Consider the following 26283-nt stretch of genomic DNA (forward strand, 5'->3'; position numbering starts at 1 on the left):
CTACTTTGTGTATCAAAGATCTGACCAGATGGCAGATAGCCATCACTAGAGGCTTTGAATCCCGTCATTGTATTTCAAAGCTGTTGCCCAGTGATCTATAGCTGCTGCTCGGCCACAGTGAGTGTGTTAGAGTTTTTAAGGCCTCATTCACAGAGTCAATCACGTTCAGTCATGAGAACATGACTCCCCGAGTGTGAGCGCTCTTGTACTGTATGTGTATGTGGAGAGAGAGAGAGCAGGAGACAGGACAGACAGGACGAGGGAAAGTGAGGGAGATAGGGATAGATGGATGGATGGATGGATGAGCTCAGTGAGAAGCATAAGGAGGGCTTGTTCTCGTTACAAAAGAACTGGCCGTAGGCTGGAGGAAATGCCAGTTACAAACATGACTGATGTCGGCAGATCCCTATGAATTAACAGGCTAAGAATCTTTCCAGACCGCAGGCTACTTAGCTTCATCTACAGAGGATTGTAAGCATTTCAATAACAGTTTTCTGTATTCTAATGATTTACTTGCAAAACACATCATTGACATACGGAAATATATAGCATTATTAAAAAGGTTTCATGTTTTATACAATGTACAACTTCTATGTTTTATTGTGTCTCTGATGTCCGATTTGTATAATTTAGATTTTTTTCATTTTGTGAAAATGTGTATTTCTATTGTGAGGTATTTAAGTTATTTTGTTACAAGATAACCCACTTACAAAATGTAATTTTCCTATAATTGTAATGTTGACAATGACAACAGACCAACTCAAGTAATGAATGTACGAGGGGGTAAACAACATACTGTCAACATTCTGGGAAAACACATTATAACTTTGGAGTAACTAAATCGTCAATGTAATACACGCTACATTGGTGGGTCATGTAGCTGGGTGCTTGGTTTCTTATCTATCTATCTATCTATCTTTTTATGAAATTATTTTGTCCGCCCCTGTAAGTGGCCCATGAGCAAAACCATGTTGTCAATATCATGTTTATTCTGAGACTATTTGTCAGCAATGTAAAATATATACATATATATATATATATATATATATATATATATATATATATATATATATATATATATATATATATATATATATATATATGTATAGTATATTGGTACATCTTATTGTTGTTGTGGGGAATGTTCCCTCGTCGTCCTTTTAATTAAAAGAATTGAAGGACAACAGACAATTCTTGCTCAAAAAGATGCAAATTTCATTTAACAACGGGGTTGAGAAAATGTCTCCGTTCTTGGCTTTCAAGTAAAATAATTGGACTTGTCACAGCATCTACTGAAGCATCTCTGACATCTGAGGTCATTTCAGGACAGGATGCATTTTTCGCTGCCGTGGTTACCGATTGTATCCATAAAATGCATCCATAAAATGTTTTGGTGATTCAATTTGTAATATTAAGACTGCATTTGTAGTTGCATCATAACTAATACATAAAGGGGAAGTCATAACCATCGTAATTCATATGACTGATTGCTTTTTGTGGTTTCTGCTCATACACACAAACTTCACAAGACCGTGCTTTTATTTTATAAAGAAACATCCGCCGGAAACACTCCGACTTTTGTTTTGGAAAGCCGCTACCAGCGGTCGCCATTATTCTTCCTGGCTTGACGGTCGGAAATCAGGCAGTTAAATACTTTTAAACATTATATTTCGGGTTGAACTGCTGTATTGTCGGTCTATTTGTGGCGTCGGTTTATTTAACTCATGTATTAGCGACGCAACGTGAGCACAGGATGGAGAAACGGTCTGATGCTACAGGTAAGTTAAGCTAAGCTAACATTAGCAAGCTAACAGTAGCTGCCGCCGAGAACTGCGATCAGAAAATCAGACGCAGGGTAAGCCATCTGTTGCAGTAAACTGGCTGTTCGCTTTTAATAGCACGTCCACATGCGTGTAGCAAAGTCTTTATCGGTTATTTTGGCGCTGTTAAGTGGTTAGCTGGCTGCCGAGCTAAGGCAGGGGCTGTCCGGGCGGCTTCATTTAAAATGAAATCATTCTTCCTCTCCGCGTGTCCCGATCGGTCGCTGCATCCTGCAACATCAACTACGACGACTCCCACAAGTAACAACAAGCGGCCTGCATCATCAATTTAAAGTAGGAATGTAACTCGGCTGCTGTTTGGCGCTCATTCTCTTCACGACAGCTCATGCACACGCAGACGTGCACACTTTCAACCCCTCTGCAGCTTATCTGTAATGATCAGAGCATGTCGTTAGCACTGCAGCGCCCCCCTCAGCAGCTTCTGACTCCACCTGCAAAACCAGCCCTGCTTTTGATTGTTAGTTTTTAACACACACGTTTTACAAACTCAGTGGTCCATTTCATTATCTCTGACTGAAGGGGATGTTTAGATTGTAGCTGAAGGGCAAGTAACACAAAGCACAAGTTAAAGCAATAAAACGTGTGAATGTCTTCCTGCAATCTTTTTCTCACACTTTAGTTGGGAGACGGCAGCCAGTATAAAAAAAGATCTTTATATCTACTAGTTTAGATGTAGGGGATGAGAGACACTTTTCTGTTCAGTGTATCAACGGGTAAATCCAATCTAAGAACTGGTTCAATTAAACATCCACAAAACAGTGACGTCAAAGACCTCTCTATATGAAACGTAGCCAGCTTCAAACAAAAATCACTCTTCTGGGTTTTTATACATGCTAATATAAAATTTCCTAACTTTATCTTATGCTCTGCACAGGTGTCGGAGGTGCCCTTCCCCTTTCCTCCCTTCGCTTAATGGCTTCCCCCCTGCAGCTGACATACTCGTACATATGGCAGGTCATACGGCAGAGGAACGTGAAGCTGTACGGAAAGGTGGAGGAGTTTGTCACCATGGTGACACAGACTGTTCCCGAGCTCATGAGTTTGAAGCAGACTGCCCAGCTCATCTTGGGGTTGAGAGCAAGGGTGAGAGTTCATGTCCCCATCAAACATTGTGTAATGTATGTAAGTCAAAGATATAAAAACAGGAAATTCAAGTGGATAGGTTTAACACCACTCAGCAATTCATAGTTGCAAGCATCAGGGCTCAGTGTCATGTACAAAAACTGAGTAACACTTTGGATGTTGTCAGGTTTGTACCCTCCAGCTACTACACAGTTGCCACATGTGGTTATCACACCAAGCCTGTGATGCTCGGTCTCCAGGCTTCTCAAATGGCATTTGATGCTTCAGATTTGTTCCTTAAGGCTACTGAACATCAAAGTGTTCACACCACTGCTGATGAACTCCTTATGTGTCCTGTCACAAACCCCACACATTTAAAAAAAAAAAAAATAAAATCTGGTCAGCATGTCTGAGATGCTTAATCCTTATAACTTAATCGATACTTTATGTTCATCTGAAGTTTTTTTTGGTCAAGTTTGATTTGTGGTTTGTCTTATGACTATAATTTGTTCTTGTCCCATAGATAATTTTGGAATTGCTTCACAAAGATGGTCCACCAGATACCAAGGCTATTCAAACTCTCATAAATAAGCTGAAGGTGTCCACATCCTCAGGGGTAAGAATGGGAACTTTTTTTCCTCCTGAGAAAGATACAGTATGCAGTTGTGCTGGACTATGGAGCCTCAATATGTGACTCAAACCCGAATTAAAATATTTTCTTTGTTGCAGAAGGACTCGGAAGTGGAGAAATGTCAAACGAACTTCATGGTGCTGGTCCAAAATCTGCTTAAAAGCCATGCTGAGAGGAAGCGCTTCTTCCAGGTATCACATCTTTCTTAATGTGGTATGAGGCAGTGGTGGGCGGTCATGACGCACAGCCATTTTTCATTTTACTTACACGCTTGCAGATTATTTAGTCATAGCAGGTGCTTTGTGGCTGTGTTTTGAATAATGTGTTCAGCCGTTACAGTTTCACAATGCCGTGTCACAATGTTGTTAAACTACATATTTATCTCTTTGCAGGAAGTGTTTCCTGTTCAGTATGGCACAAAGTTCGATACAGCGCTGCAGGCTCTGACTGCAGGTCTGGTGTGCAAGCTGGAGCAACTTCTGCCTGTTCCAAATCTCTCCCAGGTGTGCACACATACTGTTAGGTTGACATTTTGTCTGGAGCATTCACACCAGGATGGGCCACAAATGGGTGCAAAATGCTTGAGTTCCTCTGAGTTCCACAAGTGTTTTGTAGTTGGTCTCTACACACAGACTGACACAAAAACTGAATTTAGGTGATAAGTAATATACATTACAGTATCTGGAAACATTTGTCTACAAAAGTCAACTTCTCCAGTTGCTTTAAGCCTTTTGAAAAAACACCTCAAACCAATTTTACTGTGTAGATAGAAATGAAAATAGCTCTAAAAACAACAATGTAAGAATTCAATAAAGACATTTAGTCAACCAATTTTATTTTAAGGGCTAGTTTTAAGATATTTTACTGGAGACATTTTAAAGCTTGTCAGGATCTGGAAAAATTAATACATCATTTTTTTATATTATTCTTGGTGAGCTTTTACAAGAAGCTTTTGGATGATAGAGATTTATGAAAACATGATCCAACCAAATGAAATCTATACTGCCAACTCCTTCATTATTTCCATTTTCTGCTCCTCCACCTCAGCTCGGTTCCATGATCTCAATGGAGCCCACTATCTTGGAGGCATGTGGAGGCTTTATCCCTGAACCTGGGGACTTGAAGACTCTCCTCCAGCACCAGCAGGCCAAGGGACTCCTCAGTGTTAAAGGTAAGCTTTGGGTTGTTTGCATGAACATGTGATGGAATGCAGAAAGGGAAATCTTTTTTTAAAAAAGTGACAATTAATTTGACGAAGCTTTCTCCATTTGTGCAGCAACCATCTCATCCTCTGTCGGCGACTGTGTGCTGTCTTCACTGGCCTTCCGGCCCAAACCCACAGAACCACCACCACTACCACCACCAGAATCACCAAAGCGATTAGAGGTTACTCTCAACGAAACAAGCCCAACCTCCCTCAGTGACACTGAAGATTTGGGATTGATGTCAGATGACTCTGACAGTCCGGCAATCTCTGCTACTGGGCCGCAGAGGAGAGGGCGATACAGTAATAAAGCAGCTGATGGGAGTGCTGTGAAGGAAAAAAGTGTCACAACAACAACACCTGAAAGCAAGAATTTGGTTCAAGAGAAGAGTGACAGTCAGGAAAAGTCTTCCACAACTCTACAAACAGGACAGGAAGATGAAGCAGCAGCAGCACAAGAGAAACCAGGAGCACAGCGGGGCCTGGCCTTAAAATCAATCCCTTTCAGGGTTGTTCAAATGCCCGTCAAAACTGCTCCAACCTTTCAGAGTGCTGGCAGTGCAGGAACAAAAGACGGCCAAAAGCCCCAGACTCAGCGAGTCACATTGCACCAGTGGGTGTCTCAGATTGCCACCAACACGCTCTCACTCCCAACCCTGCCACCACTTCCCCCAGCCAGGTTTAGCGCAGGTGACGACATGAAGCCAAGCATAAGAAGAAAAAAGCAAATCAGGCCTCCAGCTGATAGATTCACCTGCAGTGTGTGCGATAAGAGCTTCCCTTATCAGTCCAAGCTAATGGACCATGAGCGCATTCATACAGGAGAGAAGCCTTTCGTTTGCACGGCATGCAACAAAAGCTTCAGAACACAGGCGTTCCTCAACAACCACCTGAAGACCCACAGCACGGCTCGGCCTTACGCTTGTGGCCAGTGCGGCAAGTGTTTCACCAAATTACAAAGCTTGACCAAGCATGTGCTGGCCCACAGCGGCCAAAAGCCCTTCTTTTGCAACATCTGCAACAAGGGCTTCACACAGTCCACCTACTTCAAAAGACACATGGAGTGCCACACAAGCCAGATGACATTCCCCTGCAAGCACTGCAGCAAAAGCTTCCCAACGGCTTTCAAGCTGTCGAACCACGAGCGTTGGCACACCAGGGATCGTCCTCACATGTGTGAGCGCTGCGGGAAGAGATTCCTCGTCCCCAGCCTGTTGAAGAGACACATGGGCTACCACATTGGCGACCGCCAGTACCTCTGCTCACAGTGCGGAAAGACCTTCGTCTATTTGTCCGACCTGAAGAGACACCAGCAAGACCACGTGCCCAAAGCTAAGATCCCATGCCCCATTTGCCAAAAGAAGTTCTCTAGCAAGTACTGCCTGAGGGTCCACCTGAGGATCCACACCAGAGAGAGACCCTACCGGTGCTCCATATGCGAAAAGACCTTCACGCAGGTTGGGAATCTGAAAGTCCACATTAGGCTTCACACCAACGAACGTCCATTCAGCTGTGACGTGTGCGGGAAGACCTACAAGTTGGCGTCGCATCTGAACGTCCACAAAAGGACTCACACGTGCAAGAAGCCCTGGACGTGTGACACGTGCGGGAAGGGATTCTCCGTCCACGGCCTTCTTAAGAAGCATGAGCAGTTGCATACGAGGGACGCTAACCCTGACTTCTCTGGTAAACGGAGACACAGGGGTAAGCACAAGAAGCACTCCCTCAAGAGGAAGTACGATGAGGAAGACGAGGGTAGCGATGATTATTAATTAAAAAAACATGTCCGGTAATAAATAAGGATGTTCTGATCAGGGGTGTCGGCTAACGCTGATTATTGATATGATTACTATTGACTATTAGAAAGCTACTGCATAAGTGACCCTTTGAACCATGCTGTTTGTTACCACGTGGTGGGGATCACATCACCATGATGGTTTGGGTAGAGAAAACACATTTTGAATGATAGTGAGATCATTTTTTCTGATCATCGAATTTAAAGACTACCAATTTGTGACTTATTAGTCATATGGGTATTAGCTGGCACCAATCATTGCCCGGCCAGCTAGGGCATCTTAACTAATCCAGTCCATTGTGTCAGTGCTGTTCTGCATAGAAGAGAGTGATATGAAAAAATTAGGTTAGGTAATGATGTTATCCTAAGGTGTCAAATTTTGAAAAATACAAGGTAGCAACGCAGTATTTTTGATCCTCTGATCCCCTTTGGAGGTGTAATTTTCATTACAAAAATCTACAAAGGGTTAGAAGAAATCTTGTTTTCCAAACATTGTGCTTTTCAAGATGCTGAGTGAAGAATAGCCAACATTTAAGAGAAGGGCATCATGTAACCATTAAAATCATAGTACTTCAATGCATGGGACTGTAAATAATTTGTCTTCCATGTAATAAAATGTTGTAGTGTCAGTAGGAAACATTTTGTCTTTGTTACTGTATCAATGTTGGCATTGTAGTGATTCAAAACTACTTTTAACATGTTTTTAGTTAACCTTGAACTGTACACATTACTCTCATTACTATTTTGTTTGAGTGAAAACAGATTAATTTGTGTTTATCAGAATTTTGCTTCTTACCCGCAGTAGATGCAGTTCTATTTTTTCCTTTGCTTTAACATTCATGATGTTGAAGTAACATGTGTGGACACAATAAACATGTGCAAATGTGTGCAGAGGTTGTGCTGTGAATCCTATTATAGCAGCCATGTATATAGATAAGCAACAAATAAGTGACACACACCTGTTCTTAATATCTTTTGTTTTTCATGTTTTGCAGAAAAATAAACACACATCAAAAGACTGATGTCTTGCTCGTTTTTATTCCCTTGTAAGTTAGTCTTGACTAAACTGCCCATCATGAGCCCTGAATGGGACCTAAATATGGGTTCATATTAAGTCAGTCAACCTATTAGTGGCCAAAGGTAAAACATGATAGCTGTAATACTGACCTCTTTGACGTTATCCTTACTGTACTCAGAGGTAATGATGTGTTGACGTGTTTAGTGCTGACAGCATCTGTGTCATTGGTAAATAAGCCACATTTTATGAGACAAATTCTGCATATAAGAGCCCATTTCCACTTTGCACTGTTAAGGAGGGCAAGACCGCTGACTCCGCCCTCAGCCGAGCTGTAACTACAGCAACCGCCATCTGATTGGCTCAAATAATGTGACGTCATTAACGTCAGCGAAAGAAGCGCCATTTTGAAAATAAGTCAAAAACGTTCACTAGCCATCATCTCTTGTTAGTTTTTATCAGGTTTAAGAAGGAATTAAGCGACATGGAGCCACCGGTTTTCTGGTACCGTGAGGAGGCTGAGGCACCTGTCATCTGCCTGCGTGTGGTCAGAAGAAAAAACACCTGAAGGAATCTTTTAGAAACGAGAAAGTGTACAGGGAGATCTCAGGTGGACAGGTGGCCACGGGGATGAATCACTCGGCAAAACAGTGCAGGGAGAAGATTAAGAAGCTTAAACAGGAAAATAAAAAAACTAAATGACAGAAGTGGGGCTATCAGAAGGAACTTCAGGTGGTGTGACAGTAACACTGGCAGCAACACTGACACCTGAAGTCATGGTTTCACACATAGCTACAGGTGAGGTGTCTGTTGCTGTAAAAACTAAGTATTTAGGTGTCTGACCTGTGGTGTTTACAGACAAACATCACTGTTTGCAGATGTTTGCTTACCTGCAGCTCATTCCTGAGCTCTTGCAGATTGATCTGCTCCGGTGGACACTCCTGGAAGCTGTAACAGCACCTTCATACGCTGCCACACAGCTGTCCCCACAGAGAACCCAGGAGAACAAGGGTTCTACTCCATTCAACAGGGAGATGTTGACAGTCCGTCTATAGGTACCACAATAACCTCCACTGCAGTGCAAACGTCAGCCAAAGGCAAGAAGTCGTGCTGTGGGATAAGAGATGAATATGTTCATAAAGAAGCTAGTTCACTGTCAAATGAAGTTTAAGTTGCCTTATTGTAAAACATGTGCATACCACTGGTTGTGTGTTTAGTTTCATGATTTGATAGATTATAATCTGTTGCTTTCACAGTTACGCCGGCGTGCTGTTGGTCGAATAGAGAGGTCCAAGCATTGCTGACACTTTGGGCAAGTCCAGCTGTTCAAAAAGAACTTCTCAATGTGAGTTTTACCTCATATTTTTGTAAATTTGTCTATTTAATATTGACCAACAATGTGCTTCTATTCTAACTTGTATTTGTAAGTAATTTCTCTATGTTGCGTAGTTATGCTGCTTCTTTGGCTAGGTTTGTCTAGTAAAAATGACACACCTCGTGTTAGACAAGCAGTACAACAACATATTAGTGTCTGTTGTGGTGTCTGACTCAGATGGTGTTGGGATTGTGTCGCAGTGAGAGCTCAACTAAACCGCTGAATATCCAGCCTCATCTTGGTGTCATTCGGAAACCCACAGTGGGCTCCAACTACAATCAGGAGGTAAGTCTGAAGGTGTGGTGCAGAACTGAACTGAAAGCAGGAAAGTGCTGCAGAGTGGTGTGTTGATTATCAGTTTTATCAGCAGTATAAGCATCACAACATGTTGTAATGGAGATTTAAATAGGAATGTGTCTTAAGTTAGGCGCCTGTCTCCGCTTTTCACTATTGATTAATTATAATTTGTGTTGAATATTGATCTGAAGTTAATTTTGATAGATTCCACTCCAGTTGTCTTCTTCAGCACCTTAGCAAGGCTGTAGCTGTGTGTGGCCGACGCTGACCTGAGGCTCTGTTGTTCACATGAAAGGGACAAGCAAGCTCCTCTGTTGTTTCTGTAAGAGACAGAAGGGAAAGGTTGCTGAGCTGTACATGGTCAAAGGCACACTCCAATTTAAAGTCCAAAGGTCAAAGGCAGACTCCAATTTAAAGTTCAAAGGTCAAAGGCAGACTCCAATTTAAAGTTCAAAGGTCAAAGGCAGACTCCAATTTAAAGTTCAAAGGTCAAAGGAAAAGTCCAAGTTAAGAAGAAATTCTCTTTTAACCGTTTTAGTCTGCAGAGGTCATTGAGGACATTCTCCATGGATCTCCATCTGACTTCGCACGAGTCAATAATCACTCCCCTCATATGCTCAGGATGGGCCTCATGTTGTTTAGTCTTTATGACGTAGTTCTTTGATTTTTTTCTTCTCCACTATCTCTGTTATTCCCTTAGGATTTCACTCTTGGCAGATTTCTCCTTGATGTTTGATTGATCTTTGCTGGCATCTGTTTTTCAGTTAAGATGCTGGAAGAGCCAGTATTGTCAAACCATTTCAGGGTTTTAGAGTTTTCACCTAACTTTTAATTTCCCATATTATTGAAAATTCAAGTACATGACTCTTTCTATAATTTATTTCAGTTTAGCTTCTCGACAAATTGCACGCTGCTTCATGCTTTTATAGTCACACCTGCTATTACACACACCGACTGGCTCCTCGTCACTTTTCAACCTCATTATATTTTATTTAATTTACTAGTTTGGCAGTTATATATTGACCCACATGTGATGTACCAAATTTTCCAATCTGCCATTTATGTCTCCATTGTCAACTATCAAACGAAAACATATATGAGGAAAACAAATATTAGACTGATGGTATTTTCCTTACAAATGAAAGTGCTGTTCATCTGTAAAGTTGATAATCTTTTGCCTATCCCGGATATTAAACAGGTACTGTATATTCATACGTTTTGTTTAATGGTATGAGAGTCTTGTTTTAAATTGCCTATCAGCAAACAGCAAATTTGATTTAATTTTATTTAATCATTTATTATAGCCCTTATAACTTAAATGATTGGCTGACTTTCCTTCTAGTACCTCCAGTCATGGTTTCTAGACGGTGAACCCTCTTGATTTTTCTGTAGTGCCATCAGCAGACTAACATTAGAGTTAAAAGTTTCAACAACTATTGGTGATCCCCCAACTTTTCATCTAGTGCCATCATCAGACCAAAGTTTCAATTTGTTATTTATGACCAGATACCTGCAAAACTACTTGCTTTCTTTTCTTTTTTAATCAGCAAATGTTAGCAGAGCAACTCACATGGTAAATATTAAACCTACTAAGCAACCACATGTTAGGCTTGTTATCAGTCGTAAGTTAGCATGAAAAATAATTTTCCATGAAATGAGTACCACATGAATAATTTCAGATCAGTTGCGCCAAGAGGAAGTGAGATCATCCGCCTGTGACCTTTAGTCGCAGAAGTCACTGACAGAGTCTGCGGCAGCGTTGCAGGTATCCTAGTAACACTACTGACATGTAACTGGACCTCCAGGAACAAGACAGAGCCCCAGTACTGACTGCTTTGAGGATCAGGTTCTGTCCTGGTGTAAACATACACTGTTTGTTGGCGGTGCTTCATTTTACGTCGCTCATGTGAAGATGAAACATCACTGCCTCGGTACGAGCTGTCTGTTGGAATTTTGATCTCCTTTAACCTGACCGGTGGTTGAACGGACAACAGAAACATTGTGGGACTAGTGGGTGCATTCCTCAGTGTCATGGTAAGAAAGGACAGACACACGACTGATGAAAAAGGCTGGGCAGAGGGAAACACATGTTTATTAATTACCATGTTTGATGTGGCTGGCTCCGGTGGTCTTCATGAATGGTACCATGCATGAGCTCTACATTTTCCTGAAGTGGAGAGATTTTGTTTTTTAAAATGTTCTGTTTCAGAGGATCAACAGTATTTATAGGATTTAATTACCTTCCAAGATTTAAAAAAGACAATAAATGATGGAAGTGAAAAACAGGAGAGGCATACTGAGATTAAGCTTTAGCTCAAATTTAGTCCCATAGTAAGAGGACATGGATGACCTCCCAGTCAAGCACTCTGCTCCATGTCACCAAAAGATCATCCTGCAATGCAAAACCCTGGACTTCTACTTCAAACTGTTGCTGCTGCTGGAGAATGTGAAGCACAATCAAAGTTTAGTGCAGCATTGTCCTTTAACAACTGAAGTTGGTGGAATTCTCAACTTTACGTCTGAGGCAGGATCCCCTTTCTCTTTTAATCTTCCCATCTCTGCAACCCCAGGACACACACAGCATTACCAGGTGAGCTCAGCATTTTTCTCTATTTTTTTTTCTCTAAGATGATAAAATACAAATCTCTGTCTACACAGTGGTACCAACAGCTTCAACAGCAAATACTTGTGATAATAAATTCATTTTACATGCAAAATTTAACATGGATATAATTGAATTCAAACTGCTAATATTGGCTTTACTTTTCCCCCCCAGCTATCCCTGGCTGATGGAGAGAGCACTCTGCCCCACTGGATGCTGTTTAAGCAGCAGAGTAGCAGTCTAGCTGGCTTGGCTCTGACTGAGGATTGTGGGATATACCACTTAAAATTGTCTGTCACTGGAGAGCAGTGCGCTGCCTTCTTCTACCTGCACATCCTGAACAGAACAGTGACTGACAAGGACCCAGCAGGGTAAGAGGGAAGGAAATCACTGGGGATGAAAGTATGCAGCCATTTTTTCTCGATTTTTATAGCACGTGGAGACTTACTGCATTTCCTTCACACTTCACAGACTCAACTACTCAATGTGCTGAGCTATATATAATAAAACAACTCTATTCCTGCATCAGTGTTAAATTGGCTCTAAGAGATGACTGTGTGGCATTTGAAAAGGCATAACATTATTTTGGAATGTGGTCGATGTCTGTGTGATAGTGTGAAGTTCTGGCTTTGAGTTGTGTAGCCACCACTATTACTCATTAGTTAACTTAATAAATATGATTATGTGACCTGGTGGCTCTAAAATTAATTATTCTTTAGAGTATATCAGGGTTTAGAGTAAAAGTTACAACTCAAGTAAAATGCTGACATAACAACAAAACCACTGACATATTTTTTATTATACAATTTCAAAATGAAACATTTGTTATAATGCTGCCACACACCTACAACACACCTGCTATGTAGAGAAGAAAAATACAGAACATTGACAGATTTATCCTTTAAAATGAATGAAAATCAGATTTTGCTTTTTCTCTGTGTCCAACAGGGATAATTTATCCTGTTCTGGCAGGCAGATGACCGTCTGGGCGAGCCTTTTACTTCAGTTGAACCCTTTGACTCTTGATGCCAGTCAGCGTATCCGATTGGCCAGCAATATGGCTGCCTACCTGCGTCTGCCACTGGGCTTTGTCTACCTATTTTCAAGGAGAAAACCCTTCATACAACATGAGAAGCTCAGAGTTTGTTGTCAAGGTGGACAAAGTGTCTCAGGAGATGTTGCAGAGCTTCTGTGGCCTGTTGGTTGTCGAGGAGTGGAGCCACAGTCTGATTTAGCCAAAATACTGGAATACAGCGTGAAGACAGGAGGGTTGACAAAGTTGCTAGAAGCTTCTGTTTTGGGATGGGAGGTACTTTGTCCACCTGGAGGGGTTCGAAATAAAGTTAAAAGAGACTTGCAAAGGCAAAAATTTACACCTACTCCTTATATGATTGTTCCTCCTCCAACTCAGATCCATCTAACCGTGAAAGTTGACCATTCACACACAAATTCTCTCTCTTTGACTGAGCTGGAACCAAGCATGTCAGCCTTTTTGTTGCATATGACACAAGTAGGGACAAAGCGAAAGCCAACACAAACAGAAGACTTAAGGCAAAATACTGTTATCTCTGGCAACAAAGAGGTTTTATTTCAGTTGTCTGGCACACAGGGTGATACTTACATTGATCCACCCGGGGCCTTTAAATTTACTTCTAGTAGGAACACTTTTAAGATGCTAATGCATCACCCTGACAGAAATCCGGAGACGTCTATGGCTATTTCAAAGACAAATCACATGCAAAAAATACAGCTGTCCTCAATTTCCGTTTTCTCTATAAAGCATCCAATTTTGGACCTGTACAGCAAGGATGTCAGTGCCCTCCTAGAGAGAGAAATTACTTTGCCACCAACGCACACGTCAGTCTGTGCTGAATTTGGCTGCATTGACTCAAACCAGATTTCAGTTCACAACTGTCAGAAACATCTCAAGCAAACTGGGCTTTCTGCATTAAACTTAAAAGCCCTTGTAGAATCTACTGGCTGCAGGGGACAAGCATCAGAGGCCACATCAGATGCATCAATAAGTATCTCTGAGTATTTCTGGACCACAGAAGTTAGATCTACAGTCCGAACGTTTGGTGGGGACACTTCGGCGGAGGCGGCTTTCTCAACATTGTTACCATCATCCACACCTCACTGTATTCACCCCTCATGGCCGCTGACCCCAACCTCTCACAGTGTCACTTCTACACTGACACATGAGGTAGTTGACAGAAAATCGCTTGCCAATCGTCTGACCCTTCGACCCCACCCAAAGGAAACCCCCCTCTGGACTGGATTTTATAGGGCCAGCCGCACTGACTCAGAAAGTCAGCCCACACTGAGCTCACTCGGTAAGTCTGCTGCTGTTGACTTCTATATGACTACATGGGATTGTTCTCTGGGTGCTTAGTCATACAAGTCATATGTTGTATGTTGACCCTGTTTGAAAGGGAGCCCACAGCTGAATGGTGCTGAATGAATAGAAGAACATATGGCCTAATGTAGTGATGGAAATATGAGAAGCATGAATGACATGGAAGACAAATGACTGGGTTAGAATTGTATGTTATGTTGAGGATCACATGAGTCAAGAGGATAAAAGCACCAAATACAATGTATTTAAACCTGCATTAACTTATATTTTGGACACAAACTTCTTAGTAAATGGTTGATTGTTTTCACACAGGCCAGCAGTGATTTACTGTCCAATACACACTTCCCTTTTTCTTCCCTTTGTCGTTTAGACTATAATTATAAGCAACCAAATCGGAAAAAAGTGTTGCTATGAATTGTTATTCCACATCTGAGATACTGGAAATGTCTGACAGTGACAGTATCCTCCACTTGGAGAAAAGAACTACAGAAGTGTCAACTACTGTTTGGGAAAATACCATCGCTGGCAGTCATGTGTAAATACAATTAAACAATAACACTAATACAATGGACCCAGTTGATTAAAACGGAACTATAAACATTTTGTTTGGTTGAGATTTAGGCCGTCAAACTAAAACGACAAGCTAAAAGATGCTGAAATACTCTGTAGAGCTGTAGAGAGCTACAGAGTTGGGTAATAATTCTCAGTGGGTTTGTCACTATGATTGACGCCTATTACAGGCAGTTATTTGATCCATTGGTAAGAGAGGACAATTGAGCAGCTTTAAGTTTAGCGACTGAGCACAATGAATCCAACTAATTGATGACTACATGCCAGTATGAGGAATTAATCGACAGATAAGGTACATCTTTCAACAAACCCAGAGAACAGTATTGATAATTTTGCATAATTCGAAAATGTATTGCATTCATGGAAGTCATGTTTCTCCATTGTACTGAATTGTTGCACTTTCTTTTTCATAGGTCATTTTATTTCTAACCAGCCTATTAAAGACCACCCCACTGAAAAACCAACACTTTGTACCCTCCCATCTGTTTCTTATCCACCTCTAGCAGATGATGATGACGTCCTGCAACTGAACTCCAGATTAAAGACCGTACAGTCACCAGAACCATCAGACAAAATACTGTCTACTCAGCTGTTTCCAGATGTGTCACCAACCTCATATTTAATGGCCGAGCAATTATCAAATAGTCAGCCTTCCGATACAATCCAACATCTGCCCTCGGTGCTGATTTGGGATGTGGTGTCTCAGTTAAATGTAACAACTCAGGACGTGTCATCGACCACATTAACGGATCAGCTGGCACTGTCTGGACAAACTGAATTGGAGTCTTCGCTCTCAACAACCTTGGAGTCCTCAGTGATGATGTTTACACCGGCTTTACCCTCTGAGCTTGGCTTTTTCAGTGGACAAGAACCCACTATTGAAAATACAGTATTCACTGTAGAGTCTCTCAAAGCGTCATCACCTACGATGCCACTGTTGCAGACAATGTCCGAATCTTTGCCACCTAATAGTCGTGTCGCCTCTTCTCAAAATAGATATAATATAATTGAAAGCCCAGTTGTAGCAGACAAACAGTCAATATCAGGCACAGAATTATGTTTTGATCAAAATACACTAATGCAGACATTATGCTCAGGCATTTTATTGATGTCCCTACAACCAACATACTCGACTTGGTTACTTCAAATGAGCCTTCCTTTAACTGAAACCCCTCATATCATTTCTGCCCCATTATCTAAGTTCAAAGACCAATCCTTTAAAGAACAACTATCTGTCAAGTCCGCTCATGAAAGTATACAACTTATGCCATCATTGCAGCAAACTCTCCGTACACTGCTGCTTGGAGAGCCTCAGCAAACGGACAAGTTTTCACAAATGTCTTTAGTCACTGCAAGCATGTATTTGAATGTGACGCATCCAGGTCCTCTTTCAATATTAGAGAGCGCCACACAAGTGCTTGAGGACCATTTTGATCCAACTGCTCCCTCTACTGTTCAAGAGCCACACACTACATCCTTCATTCATCTTGATCCTTCATTCCCATTATGTGGCCAATCTGTGGCACAGGATCACTTGTATGTAAGTGGCTGTACCTCACAAATCAGAAGTACCTTCCCAGTGAACACAGTGGAACATGTGCTGCACTTTTTGACAAGTTATTCACAAGATGAGAAGCGTCAGACTGCTTTTCTATCACCGTTTTTAATGTTTGATTCAAGTGGACGATTCTTTCCAACTCAAACATCAAACCCAATAATACATCTCTCTGCCAGTATGGCTACAGAAATAAACCACGCAGCAGCTACTCCACAGATGGACATTTCAGGCGCTCTTCCCTCTCAAGCCAGCAGTGGCTTCTCAGTATTCACATACACATCATTGGCACCAAAGACATCTGCCTTCAGTGGCAATTGTGTCACTGCAGAGAATTCCTTGTTTATCAGCCAAAGAGACAGCAGTGGGCCACCCACTAAAGGACGTCCCACTCAGCAGATTCTGAGCACATCTTTGAGTCGATTTTATGGAATGTCAACCACATTATTAACATCGCTACAGGCAGTAGGCCTTTCCTCACATAGAAGACAGAGCTCAGTTCAACCAACACTTATCATTTCAAGTAAGTACCATCAGGGGTGCCATTACCATTGAGCAAGGCACTTACTGTAAATCTCTAAATATATAAATACATGGCCATAAATACACCAATAAAGTACTTTGTCATTAGTTAATAAATGAGCTCTTTATAAAATACAATAAATACAGTGATTTGACATCAGATAGTGGCTCTTCAGCCAAAAGCTTTTGCAATAGTAAACTAACTTAAAAACATATTGAAGATACTCTTTGGATTTTTTTATTGTAAGCAAAGAACAAGGAAAATGCATTTTAAATCTTCCTGCAGTCCAATGAGATCTATTTTGATGCAAAGTTTGTTTTATTTGACCAAAATTCCAAAAAGCATCAAATTCCCACATGCAAACTGCTGGAACCACCAATTGTTTGCCATTTTCGCAGTTAAACTATTAGCAAGACAGTTGCTGCTCCTTTATATAAATAGATCAGTTTTTGTTGATCAATTAATTATTGCAGCTCTCAAAAGATACTAACCCATTCATCAAAATGTTACTCCATAGAGCTACCAGCATTCAAAAACTCCACAAGGCCATGCCTATATGTACAAATCTAAAATATCATTTTCATGTATATTTTTGTGTACATACATATTTTCAATGTGTCTGTGCAATAATTTTAATATAATTTTATATCAAATTTCAGGTTCCAACAATCTCCCACCCAAAGTGCTGCAGTCTATTCCAGTGTTGATGGCCACTGTAGGCTTCCCCTTTCACTACTCGGTCCCACGTAAAACCTTCCTAGACCCAGAAGATGGTGAGGCGGACGCTCTCTCCTTGGAGATTAGGTTGATTGATGGGCCTCCCATCAGCGTTGGTACCTGGATGGCTCTGGATGGTCTGGAGATTCATGGTGTTCCTCTGGAGGTGGACCTGCAGTTTGCTCCACAGCGTCTCCTCTTGGCCGCCCGGGACACACAGGGCCTGAGCACCTGGCTGCCCCTAACCCTGGATCTCCGTCGTAGCCCTGTCGACCCTTGTCACGTTTTCACTCTGACGGCTCAACGCAGTCTTCACTCCATCCTGCGTCACCGCCACAGAGTGGAACTGCTACTGGGGAAACTGTCTCACTTCTTTTACAGCTCTAGCAACCACCAACTCTCCATTGTCTCCATGAGGCCTGGGTCCACTGTGGTGTCCTGGTACAACTACAGCCTGTGTGGGATGGGTCTTAACAGAGGTAGATGGTGCCATGTTGGTCAAATACGGAGCATGTGGTTGGCAATGAGGTCTAAAGATGGATCAGTCAATCCTGCCTTTAGAGAAGCAATGCTTCCAGAGTTCCCCATCACTAAAGTTGGAGCTGTGAGCTACAGACAAGATTGTTTCTCCACTACTACTACTACTCCCATATTTGATGGATCTACCCCTGTTGTTCACACTACCCTCACTCCAGGTTTAGGCACCAATACGTCCCCCAGTCCTACTTCTAACCCCTGTGTCTCTAAGTCTCCAGGTGTCACTGCTACGTCACAACAGAATACCTATTATCAGCAGATGGCTGGCATGTTTACAGCCCTCCTCGTCATCTGCCTTCTCATCCTGATCATCGTCCTTGTTGCTGCTGTTCTCTACTTCTGCAGAGGTCGTGGAAGGTCAAGAACCAGTGCCATTTGGCCTGCAGGCAGGGCGCTCTCGGTTCAAAACATGGACCGCAGAGCCATAAGACCAAGGCGGCCTCCGCTTTTCCTACCAGAACTGCCTCCACCACCCCTCAAGCTGTGGATTATTAACCTTCCACAAGGCAATGAGCAGCAACTTCCATCAATATGTGAGCAAAAAAGGAAAACTCACGATAAGGTACTACAGCCTCGGCCTCCACAATATGACTTTTCAAATATCATTAAAAAAACTAGAGTTAAATTCTCTGCATAGAAGCAAATGTGATTGACTATTTAATGAGTCTATTTAAAATGTTCTCCAGGCACTATCAGGTTTTAAATTTAAAGAACTTCTATATGTGTAATATCACTTATCAGTATATGAGCCACTGAAATGAATAATCATAATGAATAATAATAATTAAATTCAGATAAAATATGATACAAAATAGTAATTATTCCATGGATATGTTGTATATTCTGTGTATGATTATTAAAAAAATGAAGCACCCTTCTAACTTTGGAGGATTCTCTTTCCCAGATCCAGTTAAAGACAAACCAGAATCCACCAATGTATTTGCTCAATGTAATTAGTGCAAAATCCAAGTGTAAAATTCTCTATTGACACTTTTATTTGTTACACAGTATTTGAACAGCATATCTACAAAATCATAGGTAAAAAAATGTATAAATTCTTCTTTAAGAGTTCACTGTCTACTTCGTCCAATGTCCTTGTTTTGGGAGTATAAATTGACGCCCAAGTCTGAAAAACACTGTGGTCCTCAATCTCGTCCTTGGCAGGGGTGAATCCGTTTATCTGCGAAAACATCATCTCGAGGCCTTGCCGTTTTCATGAACATCCATCCTGTAAACAGGGGAAGTGGTTAATTTTCAGATTCAAACCATTTTGACATGTAAAAGCAGATACATACTTGTTAAGAGGCACCAAATGAATGATTCCATCAGCTTCTTTGTATTTGATTCTGTATTTGTAATTACATGTACTTTCTATGTTGATGGTGCAATTTGGACATATTCAGTGTTACACCCATAAAGATTACTTCACAGCAACACACCCGTTCTCCTCTTTTAGCTGCTGGTACAACTCAAACTTGTTGTTGACAGAGCTCACTCTTCCAACAAACTCTTGGTGCTTCCTGGAGTTGGCTGCAGTGATGCGATTGGTCCACATGGTGAGGAGGGAGACGGGACCTGCAGCAACAGGGCGACAAAACCACAAATAAAAACACACGACTTGACAACAGAGCGTTAAAAATGTGGAAAGCTGCTTGCAAAATTACAATAATTAGTTAATTACATGATGACAATTATGAGGTGGTTCTATTCTAAGCAGAGAAATGACGAGGATTTGCACCTTTTGCTCTCTCTGGAGGCTGAACCTCCTCTGTGGACAGTCGCGGCTTCTTGTTGAGCGGCTCTGGAGAGTCGGGGGAATCCTTGATCACCTCTGACTCTGGTTCGTCTTTATCCAGCAAACCCTTTAGTCTTCAGGTCAAAAACAAAGAGACAGTGTGGCATATGAGAAAAGTAAGTTTATCAACCACAGTAAATACTGTTTTAGGTAACTTTTCCTCTCAGACTATGATTATTATTTACATGGATGACTAAATCGACAACCCAGCACCACCGACCTCTCAGAGTCCTGCCAGGTTTTGTCATCTGTGTCCTTGCTGCCGTTTTTCTCCGTCCTATCTTCCCTATCCTCCCTCTTCCTCCCTCTCTTCTTCCGCTCCTCCTCTTCGGGAGGTTTGCTGCGGCAGGCGATGATACAGTCCAGTACCCGCTGGTGTCTGTCTGTGTCTCCAGCATGAGTTTTCACTAATGTCTCCAGCTCGTTCCACATTATGCGGTACTGTTCATCTCTGGGAATAACAACAGTGCAGCATTAATGATTCTGCTAACTGCTTTCAGAAATTGTGATGCTGATGCTCGTTTCTGCTGGTGACTAAAAGAATAAATACCTCTTGGGACCTTTGCCTCTGGATCCCACAGTGGAAATGGGGAGAGGGTCGTTCTTCCTCTCCATGTCGACCAGATTGTAAACTGTCTTCTGGCAGGTCAGAACATCTTCCTCAGACAAAGTCTCTTTCACTATCAGATTAGCTAAAGGAACCACCTAGTGGAGGGAAACAGGAAGACACAGACACATAGGAATGAGCTAAAGGATGATGATGTGGTCCAACATGGAGGCAAACATGAAGCCCAGTATGGTCTTGAGAAATACCCAGCAGGCAGATTACCGTGTTGGAACAACAGGCCAAAAATTTTGAACATTGTGGAAGCTTCATTTGCACAATAGAAATCTGAAGTAAAAAAGAGTGAAAATCCAGAAGAACCACGGTACCACCACCGGTATCTCTGCATGCTGCTTACTGCCTGCATGTTGAAGATGGTGGTCTGGGAGATGATCATCGGCCAGTATCGAGTGTGCCGCTCTAGCTGAGCTTTGGCCCTCTCAGCTGGGAGCTTCCCTGATGGATCATGGGAAGACTCTGATACAGGAGTGAGCCGGTTCTCCCTCATAAATTCACCAAAGTCCTGAAAAGAGACAAAAAGGGAACAGTTAATACTTGAGGATTACTGATGTGTGTCCCAACGTGGAGGCGTGAGCTGAACGTACAGTGATGCGGTAGTCTGTCACTCGGCCTCCGCAGCCCTCACTGATGGAGGGCGGGTCCTCCAGGGTGGAGCGGTTGCTGTTGAGCACGTGCAGGAAGATCTCGCCTCCGTGGCTGCTGAGCATGTGGCTGATGACCTTTGACCCCGACTTCCTCGGTTGCTCCAGCAGCACCGATCGACCTGCAGTCAATTACGAACAGCAGTGGTCAAACAAGAAGAGAAGCAGATCAGTGCAGAGCAATACAGGGCAAGGAAACTGGGCAAAGGACAGACTAAACAAAAGGTCTCATCCAGCTCACCATTCAGAAGAAAGTTTGTCAGGCATGATGAGGGACGACTGTTTACGTCTGTGGGGGAGATGCGGTAGGCTCCTGTACAGTAATGTAGTTCTGAGGTGGAAAAAACAAATAGTTACAAATGAATCATCCATCTCAGATCACAGCTACATCACTAAATGCTGCAATGAATAACAGTCTTTTCTGTAAAATGCACCCCTTATTCCTGAAGGAATATTTGACAAAAAGTGCTAATAGTGACTCATTTAGAAGCATATTTGCAGAAATGTTAACCAATTCAAAATACAAATTTTAATACTTGAAGTCCTGAAATCATACATGGATTAATACTGAAATGAAAGTAAAATATTTAACTAATATAACATTACAATATAGATGAGTCACTAACAGCAAGATTAAAGCCCTTCAAATTAAATAATTGAAAAAGGAAAATTCAGCTGACTATGCCCACCGATGCTGTTGGTTCTCGGAGTGCACCATTTCAACGTAATCGTCTCTTTGAGTCCGTTTTCTCTGGTGCTGGTGCCAGCCATATGTAAGTCTCCTGCACATCACAAAGATGACACATGAATTATTCATTCCTGATGATAAAATTATTTAAAAATGTAAAAAGGAAACGTAATACTCACCACTTTTAAAAAACTCCAGGTGAGCGTCTCTGTGATGCAGGAGCTCAACGTCATAGTTGGCCGATGTGTTGGCGTGCTGCTCTTCCTGTCCGTCCGCAGAGACAACAACAAATACAGGTCATTATGAAGTCTGCTTTTAAAATGTGAAAACTCATATACACACACACACACACACACACACACACACACGCACGTTAACACTGCTGATTTCATGTTCCAAAGGGTAAATAATAATGGACAAAGGAAAAAAAGGTTTAGTCTCTGGGTGACTCAAGTATGTTTTTTTATTTCCATTAGAGACTAGTGCTTAAGGCAAATGATCTTAAATTCACAAAACAACAGTCTACATGTTACGGATTTTACATAAATCAAATCCCAATCTTACAAAACCAGCTTTATATAGTTTGGACCTAAGCCCAAAAATGTGGCCTGGCATTTTAATCATAAGCTTTGACAACTTTCTACACTGTGAAAAATGGGAGATTAAGGACTAAAGGTTTTTAAAAAAAAACAACTAGTTATCCAGACAGCACAATGAACCACACCAAGACACTAAAGGGGGGATGAGTGGGAAATGATGAGGGAAACAGAGACCAGGGGAAAGTTTGGACAACTTTTAAGGCAAAAACATTTGACAGACATTGACAGTATTTAATTTAATTTAACTCAGAAGAGGCAATGCTGGTCACAGAAGTTTGGACATAAAAACAGTTGAATGGAACAATCATATTCTCCATTTTGTAATCAGAATTTGGCAGAAATCTCAAAACAGCTGCACAATTGATATTTTTTAAAACAAATAATGGGTCAATGGAGTTCTAACATCATTTAATTTAAAAAAATATTTTAAACCCCCCCCCAAAAATACTCCAAACCCAGCATTCTCTGGGTGTCCACATGAGACCAGCATTGCCTGTCCTTTACTGGAGCGTCACCAGCAAATCTGTTGACCAACTGTCACATCAAAATAAATGAATGACACTGTGAGCCTGTCGCAACAATAGAGCGGAACATATACTGCACACTACGTGGTGTAAACTCTGACCCTTCCTCACTGTGATGTGTGTGTGATAAGAGTACTAACCTGGTCGCAAACATTTAATGTGGGCTAGCAAAACAGAAAATACAGCATGAAACCAGCAGCAGATTCACAGTCATATCAACATGCAGATGAGATAAACAAAAAGGTGAGACTGTAAAGTTTTATGGGTAAAGTTTTATGGGTAATTATAGGTGAGGAAGGGTTCATACATAAAGAGTTAAGCAAGCAAAAAAAGTGTGAAGACTGCGAGAGAAAATGGAAAATAACAAAGCGATCAATTAAGTAGATAGAGGGAGTGGTTCACTGCATTCTAGACATGACAACATTTTTGTACTAGCAGAAGAAATACTTATTTTAATGTTTATGTGAGTTTTAATGTAGGCGAGGCATGTGCAAGGCCAACCGAGGAGGAAGGAACCTCTTACCTTCATGGGGATGTTTGTTATGGTGGTGGAGGCCAAGTCAAAGTGCTGCTGGACCAGGATGTTGAGTTTGGTGGCCAGGTGCCGCCCTGCACGAACACTGTGAACCTCGCTGGTGAGCAGAGGGGAGATCTGAGACAACGAGAGCGGAGGATAAAGCTGTGAGATGGTGTTAAAGCCAGCACATTTTCACTCAGTCTTGTGAATAAGTCTTCCTTTCACTGATTCAGTCACTGTGTCTTAAAAGCTATGGTGGTGGTTTACTTCCCTGTTAGCACCCACCTCTTTCTTTGGTCGGTCAGACACCAGCGTGTCCTCACCCTGTGGGTAGATGTGAACTAGAACCAGCTCACACTGCTGGATAGCCATCAGCCTAAAATACACCACAATGAATCAGATATCAGGAAATCTATGAGCAATTTATCACGTTCCTCTTCTTAAGAATTGCTGCAAAAACACTGTGGTGTACAACATGTCACATATGTATCAGACTCATGTGATACTGACCTGTCTGAACCTGCTGCCAGCTTGTTTTGCTCCATGATGGTTTCTTGGATGCAGTCTTCCAACATGCGCACATGAGTATCACTGTATGATGAAGCACAACAACGATAAGACCTTATGTGTACACATAGACTACATGTAAAGTACAAAACACAGCACAGATTTGCTGATAGGCACATATTTACGTACATTTACTGACAAAGAGGGAATTAGTAACAAAATGTTGCTTCAGATTGTGTTCAATGTTTACCTTTTGGCATTGGTCAAGCAGATAATACGACCCCTATTGGCTACTCTCTCAGCCGTGTCCATCAGCGTGGTGCGCCTCTCGTGCTGCAACTCCGTGATCTTGCATAACGACTCCACAGCAGCAACTAGCCCATGCAGGATGCTGCAACACTCTGGATCCTCACGTGGGTTCGGTGGTCCAACAGCTGCCAGAGCTGACATGAGCTGTCAGAAAGGAGGAACTGCATGATTACACAAGTCCATTTATGAAGACTTCTGCCGTTCTCTAAAATGTGGCAATTTGGTTAAATTACGATCAAAATTGTTACAGTCTGAGTGAGTTTTGTGGGCAGTGGATTACCTCGTGAGTGCTCTGGTCTTCCTGCCTCCAGCTATTCAAGATGTGGAATTCTGAATCACTCACAATGTAATTAATCTGTAAATACAGAAGTGGCAGAAAATGTTAATGGCAGTGTTGACATAATTTATGCACTGTAACTAAAGCTTTCTAAGCATATCTCATACGTTAGGTTTCCCCATAGTGACCTCAATTGTCTTTTTCATTTATTTCCAAATTCACACTTGTTTACTTGCATCATTCAATTGGAACAAGTGATGGAGAAACATAATGAGCTAAAACATTTCAGGCTAAGTTAAAAACAAAAAGAAAATAAGAAGCTAACCAGTTTGTTCCTTGGATAAATGTCATACAGGATCCGGCAGTACTCCATGGAGCACTCCACACCACAGGTCCACAGGGACTTGGACACAGGGGCCAAAGGAATAACCCCTTGAGCTCGACTCTTCGTCAGCACATCACACTCCACCTGCTGCCGACTTGACTCTGCCATGTAGGGACAGTGGTCCACCACAAAGACAGTCTTGTGAGAGACCGAGAAAATCTTCATTTTGCAAATCTGCAGTGTGTGCTGATCTGTAAGGGCAAGAGAAAATACACCAACATTACTCTTTGGGTAAAGTAGACATAATTATAAAGTTATCATTTTCATATGCTTAATTTTCTGGATAATACGCAAATTCAAATCTTCTGCTTCCTTTAGTCATAATCAGGATGTAGCAGATTGTAAACATCCATTATCTGATCCTGATTTCCCGGTATTCTCTGTGGAGAATATAGTTTATGAGTCTTTGATACTGAAATGACTGAGAAACTGCTTAAAACAATCTGGATGCAATTGAATAAATGGTAAATTTCACAATTATTATTTGACGTGGTGGTGGGTAGAGTGCAGTCTCCACTGAAATAACTACCATGTTCAACACTTGTGAATATCACCTGTAAACTCACCTGGGGAGAAAATCTTGTCAGCTGTGCGCTTCCCGTTAAGGAAACGACCCGAGACGGCTGAAACCCGTAGCTGCTGTCTTTAGATCAAGTTCTGGCTGATAAACGGGCTATCTGACTACCAAAATACAGACCCAATCGTCTGTTATTCACCAGTGACTCCAAATTAGTAGCGAGCTAACGTGTCTACTTGCTGAAGGAGCATGTCACTGCGTTAGCTTATGAGCTAACACTAGCCGGAATCATTTGTTTGCTGATTCACGTTCATTACCAGCGGCATAAACATTTACCCATTCTGGCATTTGTGTAATACTAAGATGAATATTTTCTATTTCCCCCCCACTTCCAAATGATTATTACCTCACTCTTTTGACACACTACAAATGATAAGCACAGACAATACACTTTAAGCCGTAGCAAGCTAGCAGGTTTGTTATTGGCGGAAATATGTTCAGGGATGTTCCGTCGCTGATTTCCTTCCCCTTGCTGCTGGGCCACACTCTTTAATGGTTCCTAGCTAAATCTGTGGCCTTTACACTCAGTACAGTGCGTCAGTGCGTCGCCGAGCCACTGAGCGACCACTGACCCCCCATAAAAAAAACCTTTTAGCTCTTAAACAGCAACAAAACTTTAAAGATATTGTTGTCAACCGACTTCTATTAAATGGTCTTACGTTTGTCTGAGGCGAAGCCAACGGTTAAAACTTTTCCACACTCCATTCTGCGCTATTGTTGTTAATGTGAACTCATTAAAGCAAGCAGTGGCCGGAAAAG

At 41.8% G+C, this 26283-nt stretch overlaps 2 protein-coding genes across 3 annotated transcripts; one reads left to right on the forward strand and one right to left on the reverse strand.

Annotated features, from left to right (window-relative positions):
- Positions 1-1609: 1609 nt before the first annotated feature.
- Positions 1610-7552, forward strand: LOC139221832 (zinc finger protein 629). Of its 2 annotated transcripts, none has more exons than XM_070853773.1 (7): positions 1610-1778; positions 2716-2924; positions 3427-3519; positions 3633-3725; positions 3927-4037; positions 4582-4705; positions 4811-7552. In XM_070853773.1, exons 1-7 carry the CDS (start codon positions 1754-1756, stop codon positions 6508-6510), a joined length of 2355 nt encoding a protein of 784 aa, XP_070709874.1. In that variant the 5' UTR covers positions 1610-1753; the 3' UTR covers positions 6511-7552. The 2 variants fall into 2 exon arrangements, with proteins under 2 accessions (XP_070709874.1, XP_070709875.1); XM_070853774.1 differs by having other exon boundaries at positions 3636-3725.
- Positions 7553-19057: 11505 nt separating this feature from the next.
- ints13 (integrator complex subunit 13) lies at positions 19058-25945 on the reverse strand. The gene is made up of 17 exons (XM_070853605.1): positions 25514-25945; positions 24888-25138; positions 24566-24640; positions 24227-24429; positions 23980-24060; positions 23755-23845; positions 23476-23604; positions 22009-22093; positions 21831-21923; positions 21383-21472; positions 21085-21263; positions 20838-21002; positions 20426-20580; positions 20096-20326; positions 19819-19949; positions 19520-19655; positions 19058-19308 (listed from the first exon to the last, which is right to left on the reverse strand). Exons 2-17 carry the CDS (start codon positions 25110-25112, stop codon positions 19272-19274), a joined length of 2106 nt encoding a protein of 701 aa, XP_070709706.1. The 5' UTR covers positions 25113-25138; positions 25514-25945; the 3' UTR covers positions 19058-19271.
- Between the last annotated feature and the right edge of the window lie 338 nt (positions 25946-26283).

This window comes from Pempheris klunzingeri, chromosome 22 (assembly GCF_042242105.1).
Source record: "Pempheris klunzingeri isolate RE-2024b chromosome 22, fPemKlu1.hap1, whole genome shotgun sequence".
Lineage (NCBI taxonomy): Eukaryota > Metazoa > Chordata > Actinopteri > Acropomatiformes > Pempheridae > Pempheris > Pempheris klunzingeri.